At 40.7% G+C, this 27,757-nt stretch overlaps 1 protein-coding gene and 1 long non-coding RNA gene across 11 annotated transcripts; one reads left to right on the top strand and one right to left on the bottom strand.

Moving 5' to 3' along the window:
• Positions 1-132: 132 nt before the first annotated feature.
• Positions 133-26,312, top strand: INTS2 (integrator complex subunit 2). 9 transcript variants are annotated; one of them, XM_039508072.1, is made up of 26 exons: positions 133-258; positions 851-946; positions 1,239-1,545; positions 2,268-2,406; positions 4,210-4,312; positions 4,572-4,685; positions 5,771-5,901; positions 6,015-6,188; positions 6,782-7,008; positions 7,899-8,024; positions 8,662-8,733; positions 8,820-8,934; positions 9,734-9,802; positions 11,244-11,378; positions 11,982-12,158; positions 12,923-13,031; positions 14,806-14,910; positions 15,566-15,730; positions 16,572-16,773; positions 17,452-17,577; positions 18,835-19,021; positions 20,495-20,746; positions 21,497-21,604; positions 21,930-22,035; positions 22,869-23,045; positions 24,440-26,312. In XM_039508072.1, exons 3-26 carry the CDS (start codon positions 1,253-1,255, stop codon positions 24,607-24,609), a joined length of 3,582 nt encoding a protein of 1,193 aa, XP_039364006.1. In that variant the 5' UTR covers positions 133-258; positions 851-946; positions 1,239-1,252; the 3' UTR covers positions 24,610-26,312. The 9 variants fall into 9 exon arrangements, with proteins under 9 accessions (XP_039364006.1, XP_039364011.1, XP_039364004.1 ...); XM_039508071.1 differs by lacking the exon at positions 133-258 and adding an exon at positions 291-310; XM_039508073.1 differs by lacking the exon at positions 133-258 and adding an exon at positions 344-384.
• LOC120387389 lies at positions 20,288-27,757 on the bottom strand. Of its 2 annotated transcripts, none has more exons than XR_005590145.1 (4): positions 27,654-27,757; positions 25,851-25,901; positions 22,866-22,972; positions 20,288-20,626 (listed from the first exon to the last, which is right to left on the bottom strand). It is a non-coding gene; the product is annotated as an uncharacterized LOC120387389 (long non-coding RNA). The 2 variants fall into 2 exon arrangements; XR_005590146.1 differs by having other exon boundaries at positions 27,565-27,699.

Raw genomic sequence — 27,757 nt, 5'->3', positions numbered from 1 at the left:
CTGAGACCCTCCCCGCCAACGGCCTCTGCTGACGTCACCGCCAACGGCTTTCCACGCTCAAGCCGCCGGCCGCCCCCACCGGAGCGAAAGCAGTGGCTGCCGCTTGACGTCACTTCCTGAGCGCCTGCTAGTTGTCCCGCCCATTCGCTGCTTCTCAGCCCCGCCGCTGGTTTCAATATTTTCTCGCCCGCGGCTCCTCCTCCTACGTCCTGACGTTAGCTAGGAGCGCCTGTGACACGTACCATATAATTGGAGTTGGTGAGTGTGATGTCATCAATAGGGGACGAGTGTCTGACTCCCCCGCCGGAAGGTAGCAGCAGTGGCGGCGTGGGCGGGGCGGAGTCGAGCCGGTCTCGGTGTGAGGGGGGGGACGACGAGTCACAGGTTAGCTGGAGTCGGGGATTTTCTTACCTGCTCCACTGGGGAGGTCCCGGACGCCTGGGTCCTGGTCGTGAGTAGAGGCTGTTAGACCCCCAGCCCCGGGGTCCTGGTCGTGAGGGGGAAGGTTCTTCAGCCCCGCAAGGGCCCGGACGCCGGGGTCCTGTTTCCACTCTGGAAGGAGGCCAGGGCGGTTCAGAGCTGGGGGCTGGACGCCTGGGTTCTGCTTTCAGTGAAGGCCTAAGAGCGGGGCCCCGTAGCCCCTGCAGGAGGGTTCCCGACCCTGTTGTTGTCTCGTTTTGCAGCTTTGGGCAAGTCATGTTACTTCCCCTCCCACGGCACTGGCACTGCTGCCTCTTGCTTTACTTGCCCTTGGGTCCGAGGTGAGGCTGCTGCGCAGCCCACGGTGGGTGCTGTAATGGAAGTGGCAGAGATGAATGCAGTTATAATAAATCACTGTTTTGGCTCCTAGGGGTTTCTTGGCTGTGTTGGAGGCGTGTCCCATTCTGGAGATCTGGTGCCCCAGGATCTCAAACCACTTTGGAGATGCTCAGAAACTTAACTTCATGTGAGCTCTTAGTAACAGTTGCAAATAGCACCTGGGAGCCCTGATTACTAGACCTCCCACCCCTCCTAGAGCTGCAAATAGAATGTAGGAGTTCTGATGTGGTCTCCCTCTTCCAACCTCTAGACCCAGACAGACCCTCAGAGACAGGAACAGAACCCTGATTCCTAGTTCTTTGCTTTAATTGTTAGATCACATTTACTTGCCTAGAGCTGTCAAAAGCTGTGATGCACCCTATGCAAATGAAGCAGTTATCTTTTTTCTGCTGATAATTGTATCTTTGTTTTGTCTTTAGGACTGGTGGTAAAAATGGCAGAGTGTTCTGGCCTTCAGTTTGTTAGTCCCTATGCATTTGAAGCAATGCAGAAGGTGGATGTTGTGCGCTTGGCAGCACTAAGTGACCCAGAGCTAAGGCTTTTATTGCCTTGCCTGGTACGAATGGCTCTTTGTGCCCCAGCTGATCAGAGCCAAAGCTGGGCGCAAGATAAAAAACTTATCCTTCGACTCCTTTCGGGAGTGGAAGCTGTCAACTCAATTGTTGCCTTGTTGTCTGTGGATTTTCATGCCTTGGAGCAGGATGCGAACAAAGAGCAGCAGCTTAGGTAGCTAAAAGTATACATTTTTTTTTAAAAATGATTGTTTAGAAATGTGTATGTACGACTATTTAATCTGAATGTTGCCCTTGACCTGATGCTCAAGTGGCACTGTGCTAAAATGCTATTTCGTATCCCATGCGAGTTTCTTGTACCTTGGGCTTAATAGGTCAGCACGTAGTGATGGTGGGGGGATTTACTACTTTTCTCAGTAACTTAATGTTCTCTCCCCACCTCCAAAGCTAGACAAGGGGGCACAGATGCCCTCCAAAGGCAGTCCTGTCCGATCGTCTTTAACCAGAAGGACTAAGTGTTGGAATTCAAGGCTTCTGAGGGTGTATGGGAAATAGGGGCATCCCTTGGAACCATAAGGATACACTTGTTGTTTTTGGCTGTGGTCTGTGTGTTGAGTGGGGATAGAGGCACCTATGTTTTTACAGTGCATTTGAGCATTTGTCGTGCATTTTTTCCCTATTGAATGAGATTTGAAAATGTCATAAAGTCATGATAACTCTTCTGTTGGCCTGAGAAGACTATCAAGGAAGTTTCATAGTATCAGCAAAACAAGTGTAGATTGTTGACTTATTTCTTGCTTTAATATTTAAAGTGCTGAGATACTATGGTGATGAGCATGTATAAGAATCTATATAGAACAGAATAACTAGAAAGGCTACTGGTTTCTATGCCTTATTTTTTTAAACGGCTGTTTTTGCCTTTTAATTATTTGTTAGACACAAACTTGGAGGAGGCGGTGGAGAAAGCATCTTGGTGTCACAACTTCAGCATGGTCTGACCTTGGAGTTCGAGCACAGTGATTCCCCTCGTCGGCTTCGTCTTGTGCTTAGTGAATTATTGGCAATTATGAATAAGGTGAATGTCTTTTTTTTTTTTTTTTTTTAAATTTCTTAGTGATTGTAAATTTGGTATTGGTGCAAATGAAGACCCCTGATAGATGGCAGTGTTGAGAACCTGGCAAAAAGCAGTCTAATGTTGTGCATGTTGCATTTGGCCTTGCCAGTGCATCTGAATACTGACATCCAATCCCTTAGCTACCCCAATCCCAGGCCACTGTCAAGCAGAAACTGTCAATCATGCTAAATTGTCTAGACTAGCTCTGCTGGTAATTTAAACCCCGTGTGAATCCAGCTTTCTAGAACTGAAAGGCCAAGGATAAGATTTTTCTAAGTGACTTAGGCACTTAACAGCAAAAGCCCGAAGGCTTTTAAGTGCCTAAGTCACCTTTGAAAATGGAAGTTAGGCTCCGAAGTGATGTAGGCACTCCTGAAAATTTGACTCATAGCCTATTGTGCAAATGTTGCATGACCCCTCCCACCCTCCATATTGGTCTTTATTTTACTTTTCCACCTGGGAATTTATCAGATTTATACAACTGTCAGTGGACAGTGCTCTTAAGTTTGAAAAAGTACTTTCAATTGAAATATATAGCAGGCATTATTGCTATTTCTATAACTCTACTTCAACTAGTACAGTAATTATACTCCTATAAATTAATTCTTCCTTCTCCCCATAAAAAATGCACACATCTGTTATAGCGTTGCAGCACGATTGATCCAAAATTCAGCAGATGGTTGTGCTATAACTGATGATTAAGGCTAAGATTATGTCACGCAGGTTGCAGCAGTCACGGAATCCGTGACTTCCAGCGACCTCTGACATTGGGGGCCCCCGCTGAGGCCCAGCCTCTGTGCATGGTGGGGGACTCCCCCGCAATGGCAGGTGGCGGGACCCCCCGCAACTGACCAGCCGTCACCACCAGCGGCGACCTCTGAGCTGCTTAGCTGCCGCCACTGGCAGGGGTTCCCCTTTCAGCATCTTAGCCTCTGCGATGCCCCCGGAGCTGCTCGGTGGCCACGGGCCGGCGACCCCTCCCAGCCACTGGGCAATGGGGTCCCTGCAGCTCCCAGCTGCTGCAGGGTGTGGGGCAGGATGCTAAACCCTCTTCCATCCCCATTTTGTCATGGATGTTTTTAGTAAAAGTCAGGGACATGTCATGGCTTCCGTGATTTTTTTGTTTATTGCCCGTTGACCGGTCCCTGACTTTTATTAAAAATATCCATGACAAAATCATAGCCTTACTGATGTTGATATAAGCAAATTAATTACCTTTTATGCTACCAGACCACATTGAAATATTTTATACCTACAGTATATGTATTAAGAACACTTAACAGAAAGCATAGTGAGTTAATAGAAAACTAATTTTTTTTCGATATATATTAGTATGAGTACACAGGGTTTCAGGCATTTGAGGTTCTTTAATACCCTATGTTTCATTTTGATTTAATGATGAGCTGTTGGTTTTAATCACAGCCATGGTTTTTAGACTAATGAGCTGTTCCCAAAAGATGAACCACCAGTTTAAGAACCATCTAAGAGTGTTGGTTCCTTTTCTTTGTCATGTGAAAATTCAGAGGCTGCTTTTGTTCACTTAATTACAGTTGCATGCTCAAATATTATGAGCAACTCTGTGGTTCTTGAGAAATTTTGTAAAAGCAAAACTGATCACTGACAAAATATTCAGTTTATTATTGACCATTCTTAACATACACAATCTATTGAGTTTAAATCCATGTGAATTTGAGGGAAACCAATGGCTATGTTATTTAGTCACCTTATTAAGCTTGTACTATGATGAACAACTTCTTGCTGTAGGTTTTGGAGACAAATGGTGAGTTTTTCTTCAAGTCATCTGAACTCTTCGAGAGTCCTGTCTATTTGGAGGAAGCAGCAGATGTTCTCTGTATTTTACAAGCAGGTGCGCTATTCTGTATTTCTGAAGCTTTGAGTAATGCTATTTTTAAATTTGTCAGTGTTTCACTCTACAACTAAATTGGTTCTAATTTCATAGATGGTTTTAGACTTAAAAGTCCACCCTAATTTCTGGAGTCATCTTAACTGATTTAAAACTAATGGCCAGCTCTTCTGAAGGAGAAATGGCCCATTCGTTAATCCTAAAAGCCCAATTCTAATGGGAGATTGAACCTTAGACCTTCTAAAACCCTGTTTCCATTCAGAACTGCCTTCGCTATTACCCATAGTGGATGTGGCTGAAGCTCTGCTACATGTTAAAAATGGAGCCTGGTTCCTGTGTCTCCTAGTGGCCAACGTTCCTGATAGCTTTAATGAAGGTAGGCTGTAATTTATGGTGTTCACCTTATTTTTTCTGGAGTTAATAACTTGAACATTAAAAATTCATTTCAGGCTGAAATTCATTCCAAGTAGTATACGTTCTAGTAGCCCAGAGACACTTGCATGGAGAAATTTAGTTTGGATACATCTGTGTCTGTCTTAGGGGCATTTCTGTCCTGCTATGTTCCCTCACTTAATGCTCACAGTCTCCTGTGGTATGGCCACTGCTTCTCTCCAAGGAGGCCTAATTGGGACTCACTGCTCTGCCTGTTAAAGCATTTCTAAAATGCAGCCTTTTATCTTTAGGTCACCAGTTTGAATCCCAAGTCAATAGTGACCAAAAATTAACACCACTGGTAGGTAGTAGATTACATCAGTCCAGTTCCTAGTATATGAGCATCGCTATCAGAAAGCCTTCATCAAAGTTCATGCTGATTAGAGAGGCCAAGTAATGTATGGTCGTTCCCTTTTGCCTCTGCGAGTGTTCCTTCCAGGTCAGCCTGAGGCATAGTGAGGTGGGAGTAGAGGAGAAACTTACACTGCTGTTGTCCATGCTGTATCACTTACATTGTTTGAGACTCCAGGACTGCCAAATATAGTAGAACCCCATTTATCTCAGTTTCTCTGCATTTACTGAACAACCAGGACTCCAGGACCAGAAGTCGGCCATCTCTCTTGTGGCTGCTAGATGGCACTGCAGCATCACATTTTCCCATTCTCCGGTTTATTCGGAGTTTTGATGATCTGATCTGGCCCCAGTCCCGATTAAACCAGATAAACAGGGTTCTGCTGCACATCACTAGACTTCAGTTTGAGAGGGGGAGATACAGGTATGATTTGCTGAGGTCAGTTGGATCATGCCTAAAATTTGTAGTGACACGATAAGCTCTCTGGGGCAAGGACTGTCTTTTTGTTCTTTGTTTGTGTGGCACCCTACACGCTGGGGTCCTGGTCCATGACATGGGCTGCTAGGTGCTACCATAATACATATAGTAAATAATGATGAGCAAAATAGCTCCTCATAGCTTTGTCTGTGTGACTGTCCAGTGCAAAATATGGCTTTTCAGACCCCTGTAATGTTTAGTTTGTAGAGGTTTGATTAAGAACGGTGAACGACAAGATGAGGAAAGCCTTGGAGGCCGTCGTAGGACAGAGGCGCTTCGTCACCTGTGTAAAATGAACCCTTCCCAGGCCCTGAGGATCCGAGGCATGGTGGTAAGCCTGCGATTGGTTCATTATGAACTGGCACATGAGTCCTAATTGTTTTCTAATATTCCATTAAGGATCACTTGTTAAATGGAGACTGGCTTTCTTTGGCTGTGTGCTAGGTGGAAGAGTGCCATCTACCAGGCCTTGGGGTGGCTTTGACACTGGATCACACAAAGAATGAATCTTCGGATGATGGAGTGAGTGACCTGGTATGTTTTGTGAGTGGATTACTACTTGGAACGAATGCAAAAGTTCGGACGTGGTTTGGGACTTTTATCCGAAATGGACAACAGGTAAGAATCTGAGAATTCCTGGAGAATTGGTAAAAATAAAGTTCAACAGTTTGGATTTTGTGTGTGTATGTTGTTCCCAGTAATCCTGTTTTTACACCTTGCTGCAAGGCATGACTTATGGGAAACCTTCCTCTAGCTGAAAAGGACTGGACGCCACTCCTTGGGTCTGCCAATTCTTGACTAGGGTTACTGAAGAGCGCCATCTGGTGGTCCCTCTCTGCTGACTCAGTGATTTTACAGTAGTGACATAGACATAGACATGGACTGCGGGACCATAGATCTAATAAGGTTTTAGATCGTAAATGGTTTTAGACCATAGTCCCATTGTCAGTCTCACTGCAGTTTATTTCATACCCAGCAGTAGAAAGTCATGCATTGGTTTGCAATTTTTTAATGCCTGTACCTCACTGAAATAGAGCATTGTAATGCAGTTTTGCTGTGGCCGCAGCCCACCCAATTAAATGATTGTTGTTAACTTGGCTGCATGAACTTTCACTAAAATTGTTGTCTACTAGGAATGTACCTTTTAGTAAAATGGCCAGATTGATGTGTTTTCCTAGAATTACTGTTGCTTCTTTCACCTTTTCCCACAGCGAAAAAAGGAGAATGTCAGTTCTGTGCTTTGGCAAATGAGAAGGCAGCTGCTCCTGGAATTAATGGGGATCCTTCCCACTGTTCGCAGCACACACATTGTAGAAGAAGCAGATGCCGACATGGAACCAAATGTATCTGTGTATTCTGGATTGAAAGAAGAGCATGTAGTGAAAGCCAGCGCGTTGTTACGTCTCTATTGTGCTTTGATGGGGATCGCTGGTCTGAAGTAATCAATATTTTTCTTGCTATTGGTATAGCTGTTTATCCATCTGAAAATAAATAAGACCTTTCAACTATTGGGAACCTCAAGCAGTTCCAATCTGGGCTTTCCTTCTCATACCTAATGTCCTGGGTCCATACCTAGTAAGACTGAGAATACCCTCTGCTTGCTCTGTCCTGTTTTGTCTCCTCACCTATTTTTGGAGTTGAAATTTCCAGCTTATTGAAAGGTTCCTTATCTTTGTTTTGGACAGAACAAATATATAGCTTAAAATCCACAGAAACAGCTGTGTAATTCCCTTTCCTGCTACATCCTTGGCAGGAAAGCTTTCTGTCCTCCACTGATGAGGGTGAATGCATTTGTGAGAAGTCTCACTGTCTAAAGTGAGTTTCATATGAGAAATCTCTTGGTTCCTTTTCTGTAATAAAATTAATTCCTATAGAATCAATTTAAAATTTAGAGATCTGTCTTTGGAGCAGTATGTAAGTCAGAAAACTGCTGAAAATCCTGGTTATATTGGGTCATGTCACAAAATACATTGCTTTCACTTCAAATTAATTTTTTATATTGGTTTGTTTCTGTGGCTAGACTAATGATAACACAGTATCTTCTTATTATGTGGCTTCTAGTTGTATGAGTATATGATACTAATAATTGTGAGTACATAAGATAGCGATCTGGTTATTTGGGACTTTTAAAGATTTCATTATAAAAATCTCAGCTTTAGAATGACGACCTTGGAATTCTTAAGTCCAGAGAACTTCCAAGTAATTTCTATAACCATATATTGATAGTCTCTAACCAGTGTAGCCAGGTTGGAAATGCGTTCTGCCTTAAGATAAATTGGCCTTTTTAAGGGGGGGGGAACATCTTTCATTTCGTTTGTTCTTGTTTAGACCAACTGATGAGGAAGCTGAGCAGTTACTTCAGCTAATGACGAGCCGTCCTCCTGCGACTCCAGCTGGTGTTCGTTTTGTATCGCTCTCGTTCTGCATGCTCCTGGCTTTCTCCACCCTCGTCAGGTACCTGAAACAATAGAGACAGAGCCTTCTAGAGATATTAGTGGAGCATGGCTAGGGCAGCACTAACCCAGACAGAAGCATATGGGCTCTCTACCAGTTCTTCCTCTTTTAATTATCTATGGACATGGAGCCTCTTCAGAAAGAGGTTATACCACTGGTGGGGTTAATAAATCGATGATGCTCCACCTCTCACTAGTGCAAAGTGCTTTGGGAAGTGGAGTACAGGCATTAGGCTGCGTTGCCTTATGATATTGCAGGGTGTTATAGTTAAGCCCCTGGACTAGGCCTTCTGTATTCCTTTTCCACTGAATGCGTTTGGTGAGCATCTTAAGCCACCACTCAAAGGGTTGACAAAAAAAATAGTTATTTAATGGAAGTGGCCTTCTAATAAAGGTAGAGCAAGAATTCTTGTATTTGGGGGGTCCCTTGGTATGCTCTCAAAACAAGAAATTACCTAATAAGGGTGAACTTTTATACAGATTGTGCTGTAGGTGCTATCAAATTTAAAAGTACTCATGTTTATTAGCACTGTGCTGGGGTTGTATGTTCTTAAATATTAACTCCTTGGGTCTGCTGATTATTAGTAAAATTATGTGTGGCTCCAGAAATGAAACAGCTTTGGGATTTCTTTATTTAGTACCCCAGAACAGGAGCAGCTGATGGTAATGTGGCTGAGCTGGATGATAAAAGAAGAAGCCTACTTTGAAAGGTGAGAGCTTAATTTTCAAAATAAAACCTTGGCATATCAGGTTATGTCCTCTCTGGAAACTCATTTGTTCATCTTTGTTCCAACAGCATTTCTGGGGTGTCTGCTTCCTTTGGAGAGATGCTCTTACTGGTTGCCATGTATTTCCACAGCAATCAGCTCAGTGCAATCATTGATTTGGTCTGTTCTACTTTGGGAATGAAGGTAACTTCTAAATGCCTTCCTCCAAATGAATTTTTTTCTCTTTATAAATACACCATCAATAAGTGAATTTTATTCCAGTGTTATCTGACTTTTATACCTAAAGACAACTGAAAATCTTTCTACTTTGTTCTTGAACAAATGTATCTTTAAATAAAGCATCTTCACATAAATAGATTTCCTTAGCATAAAAGCAAAATGTATATCGAGTAGTAGAATTGAAACATGAATGCCTGTTACATAATAGCTTTCTGTGTACTAAAAGTTGTGTAAGATATCAAACTAAGTATTTTCAAAAGGAATTGTCCTATTGAAATGAACTTTGTGTTCTCAGTGCACACAGTTTTCTTCTAACAGACTCCATTTTTTGCAAGTTGTAATGCAGAGTACTTTCTAAAAGGGACTGTAAATTTTCATTTAAAAAAACGTAGAGAAGTCTCATATCATGTAAACTTCTTAAGCAATATCTGAAAATCGGCCTGTTTTACTTATCAGCTGAGTCTTGGATTCAGTTTTTTCCCCTATGGGAGCTTCTGACTTCACTAAATTTAAAAACAGCAATGAATTCTCAGAGTGGGGAAGACGCACATAATCTTGAACTTGTGACACTGGAATGTAAAATAAACTGAATTGCAAATGTATTATTTTAATGTGTGACATATGGCCTTAACAAAGGCAGTGGGAGATTCCAATAGTCGCAGGCTGAAATAGGTTCAACACTAAAAGCTATTTATAATGTTTTACACATTTGAACAAGCCAGATCTTAAAGCCTAAGAGCAAACACCTCATTATTTGTTTCAGATTGTTATTAAGCCCAGTTCACTGAGCAGAATGAAGACCATCTTTACACAGGAGATTTTCACTGAACAGGTAATCTTTGGTTTTTTAAACCATTTCATTTTAATTTCTGTTTGTAGTACTATGCAACTGCTTTAAAAGGTTCAGAACAACTATTGCACTTGCTTTTGGTATCTTAGTCTAATCACACTTTTTTCTACTTTGTTTCTTCTGAAGGCTAATATGAACATTTGAAAATTTACCTGGGACTAGTCACTCTTTTTGCAGAGTTATTGTAGCATATCTAATGGAGTAGGAAGATCTTTTAGGACCAGTTTCTGCCATCCTTACCCTTGTTGAATAGTATTTTACTCTGTCATTAGTCTCACTGATTTCAGTGTGGCCCTGCTTCCCATGAGTGGGACTGGCAGAATTGGATCTTTCATTTTTTGCTTATTTTTGTGGAGATGGTGATTTTAAAAAAAACCAAACAAACCCAAAACCTACGGTAATCCATGTCTGCACAAATGCATCACAGGTGGAAAAAAGGACTGTAAGCATATCTTTCTTCAAAGAGCAAACCATTTTTAAAGGAGGCCATTGGTTGAAACATCATCGGCAGAGCTGATTGCACCATTAATAACGTGGTCCAACTTTTCTCACTTTAAGACCTTGTGTTCAGATTATTATAACTTTGCTAGACGTTAACTCTTTGGACTAAAATGTTATATCCTGGGTTTCTGCCTCCGGTGGCTTTTTTTAAACTTTAAGCCAAAATAGTTAAGACATTTGGAGGTGCTGGAGCTTCTCATGCTTTGGAGCTTGAGATCAGAGGGAGGAAATGGACTTTGGGAGTTTGTCAACTTGAGCACACTCCCTTCTGAGCCTGGAATGGAACCTAAGATTCCTGAATCTCACCGTTCCTCCACCATAAACACATCTTTGAAACCCACTGGCCAAGTCTCATCCCCTGCTAGTGTTGGTCCATAAAGAGGATGACAGCCTACTATTGCTATCAGTTACTCCTGCCACTTCAGCTAATGCGGTCTGTGCAGTGGCTCTGTAGGTTCCAGTCCTGCTGATGAATCATGTGGGTGCCAGTATTATGCCAAGTGATGGATTTCTGTGTGTTTTTTTTAATAGTTTGCTCTTTTTAAAAACCTAGGAAATTACACATACACACAGGGCATTTAAAGAACATTAAGGCTGCAAAATCAAGCCTTCACATTTTAGGAAATGCCAGAATTAAAATGGTCTGTGAAACTTTAATTTGGGTCCCTTGTGCATATGCATTGTGATACTGCCATTAATTACATGATCATATTGCATACGCACAAAGTGGCCAAATTAGAGTTTCACAGGCAATTTTAATTCTGGCATTTCCTGACTGTTGAGCGCTTGATTCTGTAATCTTTTAATAGAGTTCTTTATATGTAATGTTTATATAAACTGGTTTTATGCAAGTACTCTAGAAAATCATTTGATGGAGAAGGAATGAAAATATTTTTCTTGACTATTATAATTTTTCCCATAGGTTGTCACAGCCCATGCAGTTCGTGTGCCTGTAACAGGAAATCTGAGTGCCAACATCACTGGGTTTTTGCCCATTCACTGTATCTACCAGCTTCTAAGGAGCCGGTCATTCACCAAACACAAAGTGTCCATAAAGGTATGAGAGTTGTTCCATTCACATTCCAGAAAACTACATGATGATCGGGCTTAGGTTCCATTAATAGTTCCTGCTGTTAACTGGAATCTACAGGGATACAGATTTCTACTGTTTCTGTGTATTATCAATTAATAAAAATTTACAGTCTGAATGAAATCTTTGAGCTGGTGAGTGACCATTATCTGGTAACTGGGGTTTGTAGAGTACGTTGGGTTGGCGTGCAAGGCTTTAAGCTCTGTAAACCAGTGTTCACAACCTAATTAAGTCACTTGTAGTTTATCCCAGTTTCCATTTGTACACTTGTTAAAATCCTAGTCAGGAAGAAGGAAGAGTAAGAATGTTGCTGAATAGGACCAGGAGGTATTACTAGAGCTATGCAGCATGGGGAAACTCTCCCACTGCTTGAGATGTGATGTCTCGCTCAGTCCAGAGCTGATGCTTTTCCTTTATTTTCCAAAGTGTTAATTTTCAAAGTGTGAATTTAACTGTCCAGTGGATCTAAATAAATTCATTTAGTTAAAATAAAGTTGTAATTGTACCTAAAAGTAGGAACAGTATTTTTAGTTTCACATGCTGCTATTAAGTGTAACGTGTTTGTTCCAGGACTGGATTTATAGACAGCTGTGTGAAACCACCACACCACTTCATCCTCAGTTACTTCCTCTTATTGACGTCTACATTAACTCTATTCTTACTCCCGCTTCTAAATCCAACCCAGAAGCCACAAATCAGCCAGTCACAGAACAGGAAATCTTGAATGTTTTTCAAGGACTCACTGGGGTAAATTTTTTTTTTTTTTTTTTTTTACTTCTTGCATGTCTGTTCTCAGAAGTGTCAATTCAGAAACGTCTTCAATATGTTGAACGGAAACTTGCTAGAAAATCTGACCATTGCCTTTTTATGTTTCCCTGCTTTTACTCCCCATGTCCTAAACTGTACCTTTCTGGCCAAAGATGGTCAGACAAGGTTCCCTTCAGATCCTATTGTTGCCACTCTTTGTCCTGCTCCCTGGAAAATGCTGAAGTTGCTGTCTTTGCAGCACCACCAACCTTTGCCTTCGCTAAATATGCGGGTTTGAGATAATGACTTCTCTTTCCGGCAAAAAATTGAAGTCGCAAATGAAGCTGGTGTTCACAGTAACAATCCTTGCATTGTCTTGTATGCTCCCAGGTTAAAGATCAAATTTTAATTAGAAGGGCCCTATATTACATTTCTGGGAAGCAGTTGCTTAGATGTGGAGTGAGAATGGGAGGCTGAAACTTTCATAAGGGGTTTGTTCCAGGCTTCCCAAGGCAAATCAGCACTTGCGTCTAACTCTAGAAATGCCCGAGATGTCAAAACATTTTTAGTGGTCTGAAGCTTTCTAAATTACTTCTTTAAAAACAAAAATACCCTAAACTTGGGGCCAAATTTCGCTTTACCATGTCACTTCGACTTCAACTTGGCTGCCTTGCTTCCCCCCCATGCTCTCTGCTGAGTCCAAACGTTTCCTTTAAGAATAAGGGCAATATAGCAACATGACCTCTGTATGGTTTTATGTGCAGGGAGAAAATGCTCGTGTTAATCAGCGTTACAGTATCACAGCCCAGCTGCTTGTCCTCTATTATGTCCTCTCTTATGAAGAGGCCCTCCTGGCTAACACAAAGACATTAGGTATGTGTGGGTGAGTGTTGCGCACATCATTGTGATTGAAAGTCAAATGGAAACTAAAGAGATCTTGTATGAACAAATGTCAGAATCTGACTACAACAAGAACTGAGACTTCCTAAAACAGATCACATGACATCAGTTTCAGTTGCTGTAGTAATGAACACAGCAGTAAGAACCTTCTGATGTTCCTATTCACTCTGGCAGAGCTAGCACTGACTGTTGTATCTAACACAATATTATGTAGCTGGTCAGAAGACTCTTGGTCAGGAGTAGGAGCCAGCACAGGTTCTGTTAGAAACCCATGGTTCTGTTGTCTGTATTCTAAATCATCCATTTCGGATCTAGCCAGAGGGAAACTTGGCAGAAAAGTTACCTCAATTTTTTCTATAATAAACTGTGTTCTAAGTGATGAAAATACCAAAACATTTTTGGTAGCTTTGGATGCTCTTTTCACATGGCAATGAATTTATATTATTGGCAATTATTTTCTGGCTTTGTGGGTGTCGTGTTTCTTCTTCTCGCCCCCCTCTCCCCCAAATGTGGACATGGCTGATAGCCTTTCATAGGAAGAGAGTTAAAACCAACACTTACTGATTGTTCTACAATTCATGAACTCACATTTGATTTCAGTGGAAACCTGCTGGTAAGCATGGTGTGCATTTCCAGCCACCGTTTTACCTTGCAAATCTTCCAGCATTCATCAATATGCATATCAAATGAATGTTTGCTACGCTACCTAGTATTATGTGAGAGTACAGTGGCATATATTAAAATTCATCAAGCTTCCTCCCATGCTGATAGCTTGCATACTGCTGTAGAATATGGTGTGTACCAGCAGAACACATTCTATGTAGTACTGTACCATCTTTCCATGTTGTTCTTTGAATAAAGAACATTGAGACTTGGGCTGTAATTTCGTAAGATAAGGTTGGACCTGGTCAAAACTAGTGAAGCAGAAATCCAGTGATAATCCATGAACTGAAGGGAGAGGTGGTAGGTGAAACTCTTTCCAGAGCTGAGGTCCTCTGGTCATTAAAAAGAATAGGAGTATTGTAGCATAAGCTACAATAAATTTGTTAGTCTCTAAGGTGCCACAAGTACTATTCTTTTTGCGGATACAGATTAACACGGCTACTTTTTGAAATCTGGTCATTAAGGATCCCCTGATACTTTTCACAAGACTAGGAGTGTTACCTTAAGTGTCCTGGTCAAAATTAATCTTGAATAATTCTAATCTGGTTCTTGAAATTCTCATTGCAACTTCAGCTGACAAAACTTTTATAGTTTACTAGCAGTAATTGTTGTGTAATATTCCTGGCACAAAATGGCTGCCTCAGAAGTGATTGCGTTTCATTGGTGGGTCAAATGAACTCTATATGTACAAATTGTACAGCACTTTGTGGTCATTCAAGATGTGGGGCTGGGGGAGAAATGCTATGAAAATGCAAGGAAGTGGTGAGTTTATTACTGTTTTTTTTTTTCTTTTTAAAGAGAGAGCTTGGGTAGGGCCCTGTTTTCATGTTAAAGAGCAGGAAAATGTGGTTGGATCAAAAGTTCATTCTGACTTCATCCCCGTGTATCTCCATATTGCTATTTAAATAGTGCCACTTATCAGTAGTTCTTAAAACAGGATGATTCAGTTGTCCTTATGAACTGCAGTATAAGCAAGTAGATTGGCAGCCTGAGCTCTCAATTTGCGTTTGCCTTCTAGTCTAACTCATAAGATTTTAATAGTGGTAGGAATTCTTAATTAGTTTCTAAACATCTTTCCTTACAGCTGCCATGCAAAAAAAGCCTAAGTCTTACTCTTCAGCACTGATGGATCAGATTCCAATCAAGTACCTTATCCGGCAGGCACAAGGACTGCAGCAGGAACTGGGAGGTATATTTGAGTGTCTAACATATGAGAGAGGAAACTGAGCATAATCTTTGTTTTCTGATGTCCTGTATTTGTTGGGCAGAACTATAAGAGAGTAGCTTTCTTCTGCTTTGTGGTGTGTTTTTAATAATATTTGTATAACTTGCAGTTCTCCTATCTTTAGGCCCTCAAATTTATGCTATCTTTTTGCTTTTACCTGTCTTAAAATCTGCCAATAGCTTAGAGTGAGCATAGATAGATACATATTTAGAGAATGCTACCATATAACAATAACCGTAATGTACGCCTGTCTGAAACTTGTGGAACAAACTTCCATTTGTTTCAGTGGATCCTGACATATGTCAAATGTTCTGTAAAAGTGACTGAGAGTTTTTAATTTACTGTCTCCCTCAATCTACCTGACGCAGCGTGAGACATTTTGGAAAGGTAGAAGATACCATCATAATTTCCTTTGTATTCTAGATACTTGAGTTCTAATCTGAGGCTGTAAATACACAAGCTTATTTAATACGGATGAGGTGAACTACATGCACTTTAGTACATTCCAAGAACTCATTCAATGAAACTTTGTTATTGAGGTGATAAGGACACGATTTATTTAGCTAAAAATATATTGGGATTTAGATTGGAGACTCTGAGCTCTTTTTAACTTTTGAAGGCTTGCATTCTGCGTTGCTGCGCCTCCTTGCTACTAACTACCCACACTTATGTATTGTGGACGATTGGATCTGTGAGGAGCAAATCACGGGTACCGATGCCTTGCTGCGACGGATGCTTCTTACCAACACTGCCAAAAACCATTCTTCCAAACAACTCCAAGAAGGTAAATAATAACTTCATCTGTGAACTAGGCGGTTCCTGGTTTCTTTCCTAATAGTTTAATTGTCTGGCCTACATAAACATTGAAAATGTGCATGTGATATACAATGTTTCCTCCCTCCCTTCATTTTGTGTTTGTAGGTGCATGATGATTGAGGATTATAATAGCTAGATAGGAAAAACACCCCTAGATCAGATTCCCAAATGTGCTACTGTGACAGGTTGGATCACAGAAACCCCCTTGGGAGCTGCAACCTGATGTGCCAAGACTACTACCCCTGCTTTCCCTGCCAGCTTGGGGCCCCAGCACCGTGTCTTGCTGAGCCAGACACTCCTGTCTGCTCCAACAAGGACCCAGGGTCTGAATTACTTGCCCCAAAGCTGCAGGCTTCACTGAAAGCAGCTCACAGAAGTGTTCCTCTCTTTAACACTCAGATGCCGAACTCCCAATGAGGTCTAAACCCAAATAAATCTGTTTTACCCTGTATAAAGCTTATACAGGGTAAACTCATAAATAGTTTGTCCTCTATAACACAGAGAGAGAGAGAGATGCACAGTTGTTTGCTCCCCCAGGTATTAATACATACTCTGAGTTAATAAGTAAAAAGTGATGTTATTAAATACAGAAAGTAGGATTTAAGTGGAGTAACAGACAGAACAAAGTAAGTCACCAAGCAAAATAAAATGCACAAATCTATGTCTAATCGAACTTGGGTGGTGGTGTTGGAACTGTACAGCAGCGAGCTTGTTAGCACTGAGGTTTATAAATAGTTCAATTTAAACATGGATTTGGAAAATGGCAGAAGGCTAGTTTGATCAGATTTCCCACTGCTTTTTTTCTGTAGCATTTTCCATGCTCCCAGGAAATCACACCCAGGTGATGCAGATTCTAGAACACTTAACACTACTGTCTGCTGGTGAGCTGATTCCCTATGCAGAGGTATTGACATCAAATATGAACCAACTGCTGAATACTGGAGTCCCACGGAGAATTCTTCAGACAGTCAATAAGCTTTGGATGGTCCTAAACACTGTGATGCCTAGAAGGTAGATTCAGCTTACTGTTCAGTTTAACACAGCAGGGAAAGTGGTAGAATGCCACCTCCTGTTTCCTAGGCTTTGACACACTGCTGCTCTGAATGGTGGTAGGCTATGGACTTGATCCCAGAAATTAGTTCGGCACCTCGTGAGATCAGGTCCTTTTTATAATAACATTGCTGGAGCTAAACTTGTACATGTTCTCTAAAGAAAAGTACCTCTTACCATTATAAAAGACTTCACAGATAAGTAAAAAGGAACAAAGGTCACATTTAAAAAAAAAAAAAAAAGACTAGAAACCTACAACTGTCTTCACATACACTTTAAGAATGGGATTATAGCATGCATCCATTTATAGTGGCTGGCTGAATATAAAATTTAGGACCCAGGTGCTGAAAAATATATTTAATGACAGCTTGCTTTTTAGAACAAGTAGATTCTCTGTATTGCTCTGAAAATACGTCTTGAATGGATGACTTTCCAGAAAATGCATATTGTAAGATGATGTCTTGTTTAATCCTTGAATTAATATTTCATAATCAGTGTAGTAAACTGAAGATTTTAACTGTAGGCTGAGAATGTGTAATTAGCTGGCACTCATTTATTTCAGCTGTTGTCTGTTAATCTGTGTGATCCTGTTTTACTTAAGCAGCAGCTTTTAGATTTAAAAAAAAAATGTCCTTGTAGGTTGTGGGTGATGACTGTTAATGCGTTGCAGCCTTCCGTAAAGATAGTCCGACAGCAAAAGTACACTCAGAATGATCTGATGATTGACCCTCTGATTGTACTAAGATGTGATCAGAGAGTTCACAGGTAAGTGAACTCCAGCTAACTTTTCATAATACTCAAGTGTTCTGAGACCCCCGCCTATCATGCTGACCAATAGACTTATTGTTTCCTTGTACTCTCCCATCTGTCGGCATGTGCCTGTTGTCTCTTACCTTATACTTAGAAACTGTAAGCACTTTGGGCCAGGGACTTTTTGATCTCTTTGTACAGCATCTAGCACAACAGGGTCCTGGTGCATGACCAGGGCCACTGGGCACTATGGTAATGCAAATAATTATTATTCATTGAGTTTACTTAAAGTATTACCATGTAATGGTATTCCATGGATGACTTCTGTAAAATGTTCTAATATTTAAAATCCTCTCAAGCTTTAATTTGTTCTTCATCACCCCATTCTCCCATTTCACTTATGTATAAATATCATTACTTACCTTTGTTTCGTCTTCATGTTCTCTGGTTTTTGTATGGTTTTTTTCTTCCCTTTCTTCCAGCTTTATTTCTTTCCCTAGTAATTGATCCATTATTCCATTGGAATAAGTAGTTTCCAGTTAACTCCAGGCTCTTTTCAGTATTCCTCTGCAGGCATTGAAGCTTGTGTTAACATCATTTTTTAATCTCATCCATTGAGTGAGATATTAAAATCCCGTTTTTCTGTTACCTGGCTATCCATGTGCGATTTAAAGATCCCACATTTCTAAAAATGGAAGGGAGAATAGTGGCGTACGTTAATTTTCAGTCAAATTTGGATTTAATGCCCAAGCACTTGGAGAGGAATTGCTGAGAGCTGGATGTCAGCCATGTTTGCCTATACAGGTAGGGCATTGCCACCATCAAACTTTGGGCTGCCTCATGTATGAATGAAGTTTTTTCAGCTCCCTTTCATTCCTAGGCTGCCATAGGTCAGTTTCTTTTGCTATTTACTCGTTTACTAGTTTGTGTGTGGAAGGCAGAGTCGAATGGCAGCCCTCTAAAGGGGAATTTTGGCTGACAACATGCTGCGCTTTATCATCTGGAAGAGCTGTAATATTATCAGTCTGCAACCAAGCGTACGTCTTCAGTGCGCAAAGGGGAAAAAAGTGTTCTTACCTCGGATTAGCTAACTTGGGTTAAAATAGCCGTGAAGACATGGCAACTTGACGTTTAACTTGGGTTAGCAGCTTGAGTTAAAGCCTATAGGGGCCTTGTCAGTCAGAGAGGTTTTCACACTTTTTCCTTACTCAGCTTTATCCAGCATGTGTGCATGTTCTACCCAGTAACTGCCTTTTGTTTGTCATCTGTTAGGTGTCCTCCTCTGATGGATATTACTCTGCACATGCTGAATGGATATCTCCTGGCTTCAAAAGCCTACCTTAGTTCCCACCTAAAGGAAACAGCTGAGCAGGACATTAGGCCATCCCAAAATATGATGGGCCCAGAGGCCCCAGAAGTTACAAGAGAGGAACTGAAAAATGCATTGCTCGCTGCCCAGGTAATAATGATGAAATGGATGGTAATGAAGATACAAAGCTAACAATAGCTCCAAAATATGTAAGCACTATAAACAGCAGCGAAAGCAGAGAGACTGTTTATACTGACTTGTCCTACCGTAAGTAGAAAACTGACACTCTGTTCAACTTCCAGATTGGATCTAATAGCCTGAACTCTTTTTTCTCTCATCTTTTTCTAGCCCAGAGCATCATGCTGATGGCTGACCATTATAACAGCATCTTTCTCTGTCAGTAGAATAGAAAAGAGTTCTGCTTATGTTCCCCCTTTTATCTTCTCCCTCACATTGTCCAGAGGAGTATTTTTATACCCTCACAACATTGGAATTATAGAGCATGAGCAAATGTGACAGCCCCCTGAAGGCCATTTCAATGTTAGCTGCTTCTGTTAAGTAACTTTAGGAAGTGCAAGGCTGGCAATGGTTGATTTGGTTACCTTAATGTCTCAGAGCTCTTGTTGTGAGTACTTTTTATTTTACACACATGCTTCTTTTCTCTCTCACACTTAACAAAGTGTAATTAACCACTTGTAACTTGCCTCCAGCTGGGAGAGTGATCGAGCAGTCAGTTTCATAGCCACTATAGTTTTTGATCAGCCAGCAAGAAGTTTTCATGCTTGGGTGGTTAGCTTGTTGTCCTCTGGATGCAGTGTACTGCATGGCCATTTGTGTATCCTTCTCTGATCTAGAATCAGCTTATATTAGGATTGGATTACCTCTTTATAGAGTGGTGCTGTAAGTATAGATCTCTACACTAGCTAGGATAGTGGATATCAGGATATTTGTATACTTTGCATACCAGGCACATGTATTTGCATGTATAGTCTGTGTACAGGTTTTAATATTAAAACTCCTTAGTCTATATGTGTGTACTGTAGAACAATATTTGATTTCTTGAGTGATTCTTAGTCCATTGAAACTTTAATGATTTTTTTTTGTTCTCGATTTTAAAATAACTCATTACCCTTTATTCCAGTCTTACAGAAGCTGTGGATTTGCTTGTTTATGGGAACAACTGTAGCTATTTTTAATGCCTTAGTTTCTTACGTTGCCACTAACTGACACAGTCAGACAGCATATAGTTATGTAAAGTTGCATTGAGTACGTCCTATACTGACATTTAGGATTTTAGGGAATAATAAAATAGTCCCTGGTAGCTGCCTAGTGTCTACTAGTTTCAATGAACAAAAGCTGAAAATTATAGCAACGAGGAGAGAGAACTGGAATCATAACTTATTCAAAACATATACATTTGGTGGATAACAGCCTTGCTGTGGTTATATTGTTTGACCATATCTGATGAATGGGCAGAACATGTAACAAGCAAATGTTTCATTCATGAATCTGCTTTTTCCATGGGCACAGTGTGTTTGTATGTAAGTTACTCCATGAGTACACATGTATACTTCATGCTTCATTTTGTTTTACTAACTTTTGCGCTGCTTGACTCCTTTCCAGGACAGTGCTGCTGTGCAGATCCTTTTAGAGATTTGCTTACCTACAGAAGAGGAGAAAGCTCAGGGCAGCAACTCTCACAGTCTGCTAAAGAATATTCAAAGTGCTGCTGCCATTGGACCTCAGAGTAAGGGTCTAGAAGAGAAAGAAGATAGCCTTTTGTGTAATCTTCGAGAAGTTCAATGTCTCATCTGCTGCTTACTGCATCAAATGTACATTGCAGATCCCAACATTGTTAAACTAGTTCACTTTCAGGTCAGTTTTTTGTTGGCTACATCTTATTTTCACATTTTTGTAATGGCTCTTCAGGAAGTGATAGTTGGCTAGGGCAATGCAGAATGAATCCAAAACTGGTGCACTCATGCAGCATTGGAAAGAGAACAAGGGCAAAACTTTTCTTAGTCCAGTAGTTATTTTACACCCAGCTTCCAGTGCTCATACAGGTATTTAAAAAGCAGTGATCAAGAGGGAAACGGCTAGGTGCAACTTTTGCTCCCTACCACTCGTGTGTTCATATGTATCCATGCACCACTCCAGGGGAATGGGGCTAATCCATGTTATAATGTGCTCAGCCCATAACCAACCCACTTGTTCCACCATTTGTGCAGATTACTTTTTCCTTAGCAGGAACGATCTGTGCTCAGGGCCACATTCTGTATATTGGCTCGCATTAATGCTGATTTTTAAACCTGTTAATATATGTCTGTGCTAAAAGCCTGAATTTGGCTGAGAGTATGGGAACAGAAGGAGAAAGATTGTCTCTGCAGAAGTTGCTGGTGGTACTTGTAAAAATCTGGAAAGCCAAGCAAATTAATTGTCTTGAGGCAAACACGGCTTGGATGACACTTTATCTTGGTCTGTGTTAAGACTCTGAGTAAATGTTATGAGTAAAATGTTTAAAACAATGTAAACAAAGGGCTTTAAAAAAACCAAAAACTTAATGCAGTTAAGCTTCTATTATGACTTCATGAAATTGAATAAAGTTTTCTTCTCTTGTTCAAATAGGGTTATCCATGTGAACTTCTGTCACTGACAGTGGCAGGTATTCCTTCCATGCATATCTGTCTGGATTTCATACCAGAGCTCATTGCTCAACCTGAACTTGAAAAACAGGTACTGTATGGCCATGTAGTTTGAGAGGCATTGGAAGTATTTAACCTTGGAGAAACCTTTCTCTGGACTGCAAAGTACTGCATTTTTCATTGATACTAAATTCACAAACATGTTTTTCCTTAATATTAACTTTGGTAAAACATTTTTACAAACGTTGTAACTGCATTTGTCTGTGCCTTAGTTTCTCCATTTGTAAAATGGGGACAAATTACCGCGCAGAGGGGAGAGGCCAAATTGTTTCGTAAAGATCTTTGGATTGGAAGTGCAAAGCAAATCTTAGATAAAAAGTTATTTTTAATGTTTCTCTCCCTCTTCACCCCCACAGATATTTGCCATCCAGCTGCTTTCATATTTGTGTATCCAGTATGCATTACCTAAATCTCTCAGTGTGGCTCGCTTAGCTATCAATGTCATGGGAACACTGCTAACAGGTGAACAGCCAGATAACATCAAAACACTGGAATACTTTTGTGGAGAAGTGGTTGAAATTTTACTCTAAGGCAGGGGTTCTCAAACTTCATTGCATCCCGACCCACGTCTGACAACAAAAATTACTACAGGTCCCCACGCAGGGGGCCTGTAACCTGAGCCCTGCTGCCCAGGGCTGAAGCCCTCAGGCTTGGGCTTTGGCCTCAGGCCCCAGCAAGTCCAAGCCAGCCCTGGCAACCCCATTAAAATGGGGTTGTGACCCACTTTGGGGTCCCAACCCACAGTATGAGACCTGCTGCTCTAGAAAATATACATTCCGCTACACTCTTTCGATATCCCAATCTGTCTTTTCATGAAAACACCAAGATTAAAAAAGTTCTTTATATTCATACTAATTTTTCATCTCTATATAAGTGTACGTTTTAGACAGTTGTGCTGGGCACAGTGAAGAAACATGCAAACTAACAGCTTAACTGTTCTCTCATCCCTTATGAGTTCCTAGTGAGTTGTTAGAATTAAGTAACGTTTAAGAGACTAGCATGTAGGAAATTTGGATTCCATCCTAATTACAAAACAGGAACGAAACTTATTGCCTAACTTTATCCTCTTTATCTTGCTGATGTCACAGAAGAATCCTAGTAATTGGCATTTTATGCCTTTTAAATGCACCAGGAAGTAGCATGGAATAATGTTGCATGTTTGCTAAGGTTTTTTGGCTTTATAAGAAATACAACATGTTTAATCGTAACATGAAATGGCATTTTAGGACATAGATTGCAATCATAAATATAATGACAGCTCTTGATTCTTTTAAATGTTTCCCCTTCCTTACCAGTTTTAACCCAGACAAAGCGCTACGCTTTCTTCATGCCGACCCTGCCTTGTTTGGTCTCCTTCTGCCAAGCCTTTCCTCCGCTGTATGACGATATTATGTCTCTGCTGATACAGATAGGACAAGTTTGTGCCTCTGATGTTGCTACACAGACACGAGACTTTGATCCAATTATTACACGTAAGTAATGACACTGCGTATTCCAAAACTAATGGTATAATTCAAGACAACTGTATCTCTAACATCTTGAAAGATTAGAGTGGATTTTTGAGGTCACTGTGAAAGTGACCCCCCCCCCTGGTTTTTTAAATGCAGATGGGGCCATAAGAGGATGTGATATATGCTATTGCTATAGCAGACTTGGAATGAAAGGGATAAGCAGAGGCTTTTGGCTTCTAATATATTTTATGGACCTCTTGCGCTGCTTATTTCCTTCTTAAGAATAAATGAAATTGGATGTTCTGCTTGTAGGGTACAAATGAGCCGCAACAGGGGTAGAGTATTTCACTTTGAAACATGGCTAAGAAATAAAGTCCACAGTGTTGTGTTATCCTTGTTCTACGAAGTAAAATTCCAGACTTGAGTGAGGTTTGTTTGTGTAACTCCCTTTAATTTAATGAGGTGCAATTAAACCCTTATGCAATGATTTGAAAATGTGCCTCATAAAGTTGGATTCTTACTCAGTTTTCCGGTGCGCTGTTTAGAAACAGGAAGGAGATAGTTATTATCCCAGGAAGAAGGGACCTTTCAGCTAATAAGTGTATCTTGCAGAAGAAAACAGGAAACTGTAACATCAAGAGAACCCTTCTTGTGAACTAGTGTATAGTAGTTTTACTATATATCTCTAGCAAATATGCATATCTTTCTGGAAATTAAACGAGAATATCGTGGTGTGCAGGAAAGGAATTGGTTAGGGTTGTAACTGTGTGTCCTATGGAATATGTGAAACTACATTTACTGTAGTCTGGGGAAGGGGAGTGATGGACACTGTAGAAGGGATATTCTGGTTCTGTGTAGTGACCAGCTTGTAACTTGCAGTGAAAAGGTGTGTAAAGTTAAAGTGCCTGTACTTCACATTCTAAAATGGCAAAAAATAATATATATGCGCCTGTAATGGAATGTCATTGGTGGGTGATGTCTGCTGCATCTATAAAGGGTAAAGAGTGTCTAATGGCTGGCGCAGGACAGCTAGGTTCTATTCTCAGTTGTACTGCTGACTTGTGTCATCTTGAGCAAGTCACTCAAGGTTTGCGCTTCCTCCCCTTTCTAAAGCAAATGGAATGCGCATTTCACAGGGTGCTGGGAGGCTTTGGGGCCCCTTCCCCTAGGAATTACTAAAACCATTGTCTTTGTCAGAAAAGAACCAACCAAAAATAAAAACAGCTAGAATGTTCCCTCAATATCTCCAGAAAGGTTGATGGAAGTAAACCGGTGCATACGTGGGCTCTAATCTGTCCCCGTGGTGGTAGCAGCGTTTCCAGTTCACCATCTGAAAACATGCACACTTGTCTGTGTACATAGGAGAAGAAACAGTTTTTGTTGAATTATATTTGTTTCTATGTAATTTTCCATAGGTCTCCAGCAACTAAAGGAGAAACCAAATGAAGAATCAGGACTTTGTAAAGATTCATTTTATAAGAGTGGACTAAAGAACATAGGAAGCATGGACCCTGATGTTCAGTTATGCCAGTGTATTGAAAGGACCATCATTGAAATAATTAACATGAGTGTTAGTGGAGTTTAGGAAAAACAGAAATGAAGTTGGACTACAGCAAGTACGATGTACAGTTTCTTATGTTGGTAACAACTGCCAAAGTGGAATTAGGAATTGGATTGGAACCAGTAGTATCTTTCACTTGTTGGATTCTATACAAAGTTGTGGACTGATCTTGTCCAAAGAGGAGAATTCTTAAGGAGATCTGCACTGCTTTCCTTTGAAAGTCTCTCTGCCTTGAGTGGTGTTCCTAAATGAAGACCTTTCTAGTAGAGTTAGGTTGTGAATACCTGCAATGTTTTCATATAACACCCTTTTAAAAAGCAGCCTGTGAAGTAAGCCTAATGTTTGTCTTAGCTTGTTGAGCCTTCCCATCTTGCATAGACATGGTGGGTAAGAGGAAAAACATGCAGGGAAAATTGGGATTGAAAAGCATTAACTCAAACAGACAGTTGCAACAGTGTCTTGCAAAGCAAGATGCAATAAACTCCCTAAAGAACAGCATGGAGAAGACTGGAAAAAACACTCTAAATTGCTTCTGCAGTTTCATGAAGTCCTAGACAAAGATTAAAATCATTTTACTCATTTTCAAACCACTGCACAAGGTTTGAGTTGATGAGATCAGCAACTCTCAAAATATATTAAGGCATTCATTTGCAGATGAGTTGGCTTTTAAAAAATTGTACAAACAAGTTTGGGATGACTTTGAAAAAGTCTTGAAATTGGTTAAAAAGTTTCAACAAATGTTAATACTGCAAAAGCACATTGTTTTTAAAGAACTTTATTTTTATAATGCTGCTCAATTACCTTTTAGTAATTTTTTTTAAATATTGCTTACTTAAACATGAGAGGAGCCTAAAGCACTAAATGCAAAAGATCTCTTGATTTATCATCTGCATAGGATTTAAAAATCAGTGTTCTTGAGGCCAAAGTGATTAACGCTAAATTGCCTTGTGATTTTAGCCATAGCAAAGTGGTTCTAAGAAAAGAGGTATGTGATGGAGTGGTGTCAGTTTGGTGAATTAAAAGGATCAATCCTTCAGTATTTCACACACCCAGAACTTTTGAAAGTAGTGAGTAGTTACTGCATGCAAGAAAACTGCAGGATGAGGCCTGGTACACCCTTCAGCAATCTTCTGCAGCCATGCACAAGCTCTTTTGGTGTAGCAGGATGACAGTCTCTACTAAAGCTATAAATATAGGAAAGTAAATGGCTTTGTTGTGTGAGGTGAGTGTAGTACTTCTAGCAGGCATTTTGCTATTAAACTTACCATTCTAAGAGGCTCTTCTATTGTATTAAAATGACAGCATCCATGATCTTTCTAAAAGAAAAATAAAATATTCTGTTTGATTAAACCTATTTTTAATCCCATGAAGAAATGACCTGATTCTCTTAAAAACAGTGGCCTTCACTTTTGTGTAGCTTGTCCTTCAAAGGTATCAGATCAGACTGCAGAAAAGCTAATACTGAAATTGCAAAACCAAATGTACAATACACATTCCAGTATTATCTCCGTATTGATTGGTCAAAGCCTGCAATAACCATGTGTTAATACACTTTTAGTAGGAAGGTGGTGTTCTTTTTGCCATATGTATAGATGTAAAGTATGTAAATAAGTTAAATTTTATTTGTTTTTCTCAAGATTGTAATATTTTATATACTGTAGTGACATTTTAAGAGAAACCTAATGTACATATATTTTTGGATGGATTCATAAACTGTTTCAAATGGACTTGCATGGATTGATTGCTCATTTCAAATTTAAAATCCTTTCCAAGTTGGATGTCCGTTTAAGTGAAGGAGCACTTCCCTCAGGCCTCTAGTGCACAAACTAAAGGGCTTTAAAAACCACGGACTTTCTTACAAAGTCAGACCCTTCCCTCATAAATGGCTAAATGTCTGAAAGGTTAGATGTAATTGCATGCTAAAATTTAAAAATTACTGACCACTGAATTCTGTCTCCATTAGGATTGTAGGTTTGAGCCCTCCATTTGCAATAGACATAGATTCCCGCACCCCCTCCATTACTTATCCAGTGCTCTGTTTACAAACTTTTAAAAGGTAAAGGTTGAAACATGAACTACCCCCTATTTTAAAGCAGTGGATTTTCATCATTTTACCAGTCAGTTCAAAGATCCCCACTACCACCTTTGAGATTGCAGAAGATGCATTATCTTGAGTGCCTGAAATTTCATGTGTTTAAAATGCCACATGTACCTCCAGATGCAACTCTGCACTGCAATAAGCTGACCTCTACATCCATGGCAACCCTATTCCAAGCATGTCAGTTTTGATGTGTTGTCAGTTTTAAGAACCAGTGTGGAACAAATCTCACTTTATGTAGGATACCAACTAGTCATCAGATGACCAAGGCTTTTGGTTACTAGTGACTTGGGCTTGACTTAAACTAACATCATTCATGTAGCCTTTTGCCAGTCCCTGAGCCATCTACTTCCTGCACAGTTACTAGCTATTTAAAAAGAAAGTGAACAGCAATATTACTAGTATAATACAAAACAGTTAGAAAATTTATATAGTTTAAGGGGGAAAAAAGCCATCAGCACAAACCCCTTGATTTACCGAAGCAAATTCTAGCCTGTCTGCCCCAGCGAGGAACACGTAAGCGTCTCAGAGCACTGTCCCACAAGATGTCACTACAGCCTCATACAGCAATTGACTGACAGTGAGGGCATGACCATGAGGCCTGCGCACGTGGTAGTGTTCACAAATCAGCTCTGGCTCTGCAAGGCTGTGAGGCCAGGAGGCTTGCGATGGATGAAGGTCACCCTGCGCACTGAGTGATGGCACGGTACTGTCTCGTGCTGTACAATTCTTGTGGGGGGCCGGCCCCATGCTGTGCCACTAGGGTGACCAGATGGCTTGATTTTATAGGGACAGTCCTGTTTTTTTGGGTCTTTTTCTTATATAGGCTCCTATTACCCCCCAACCCCTGTCCCAGTTTTTCACACTTGCTGTCTGGTCACCCTATGTGAAGACTCCCTGGCAAGTGGGAGCAGGTCCAGTGCGTCTCCTTGTGGCACCATTGGCCGATGTGGTCCTGATGCTAACACACCTGGGCCACTACGGTCTCAGCCTAAGGGGAGGAGCCCCTCCCCCTCCGGAAAAGGAGACTGGGCGGGGCAACGATCAGAGCCACAGCCCCTGCGCTTGGTTACC

The sequence above is a fragment of the Mauremys reevesii genome, linkage group 20, assembly GCF_016161935.1.
Source record: "Mauremys reevesii isolate NIE-2019 linkage group 20, ASM1616193v1, whole genome shotgun sequence".
NCBI classification, from domain to species: Eukaryota; Metazoa; Chordata; order Testudines; family Geoemydidae; genus Mauremys; species Mauremys reevesii.
The sequence above is the reverse complement of the archived record's forward strand: the minus strand, read 5'-3'. Positions and strand labels throughout refer to the sequence as shown.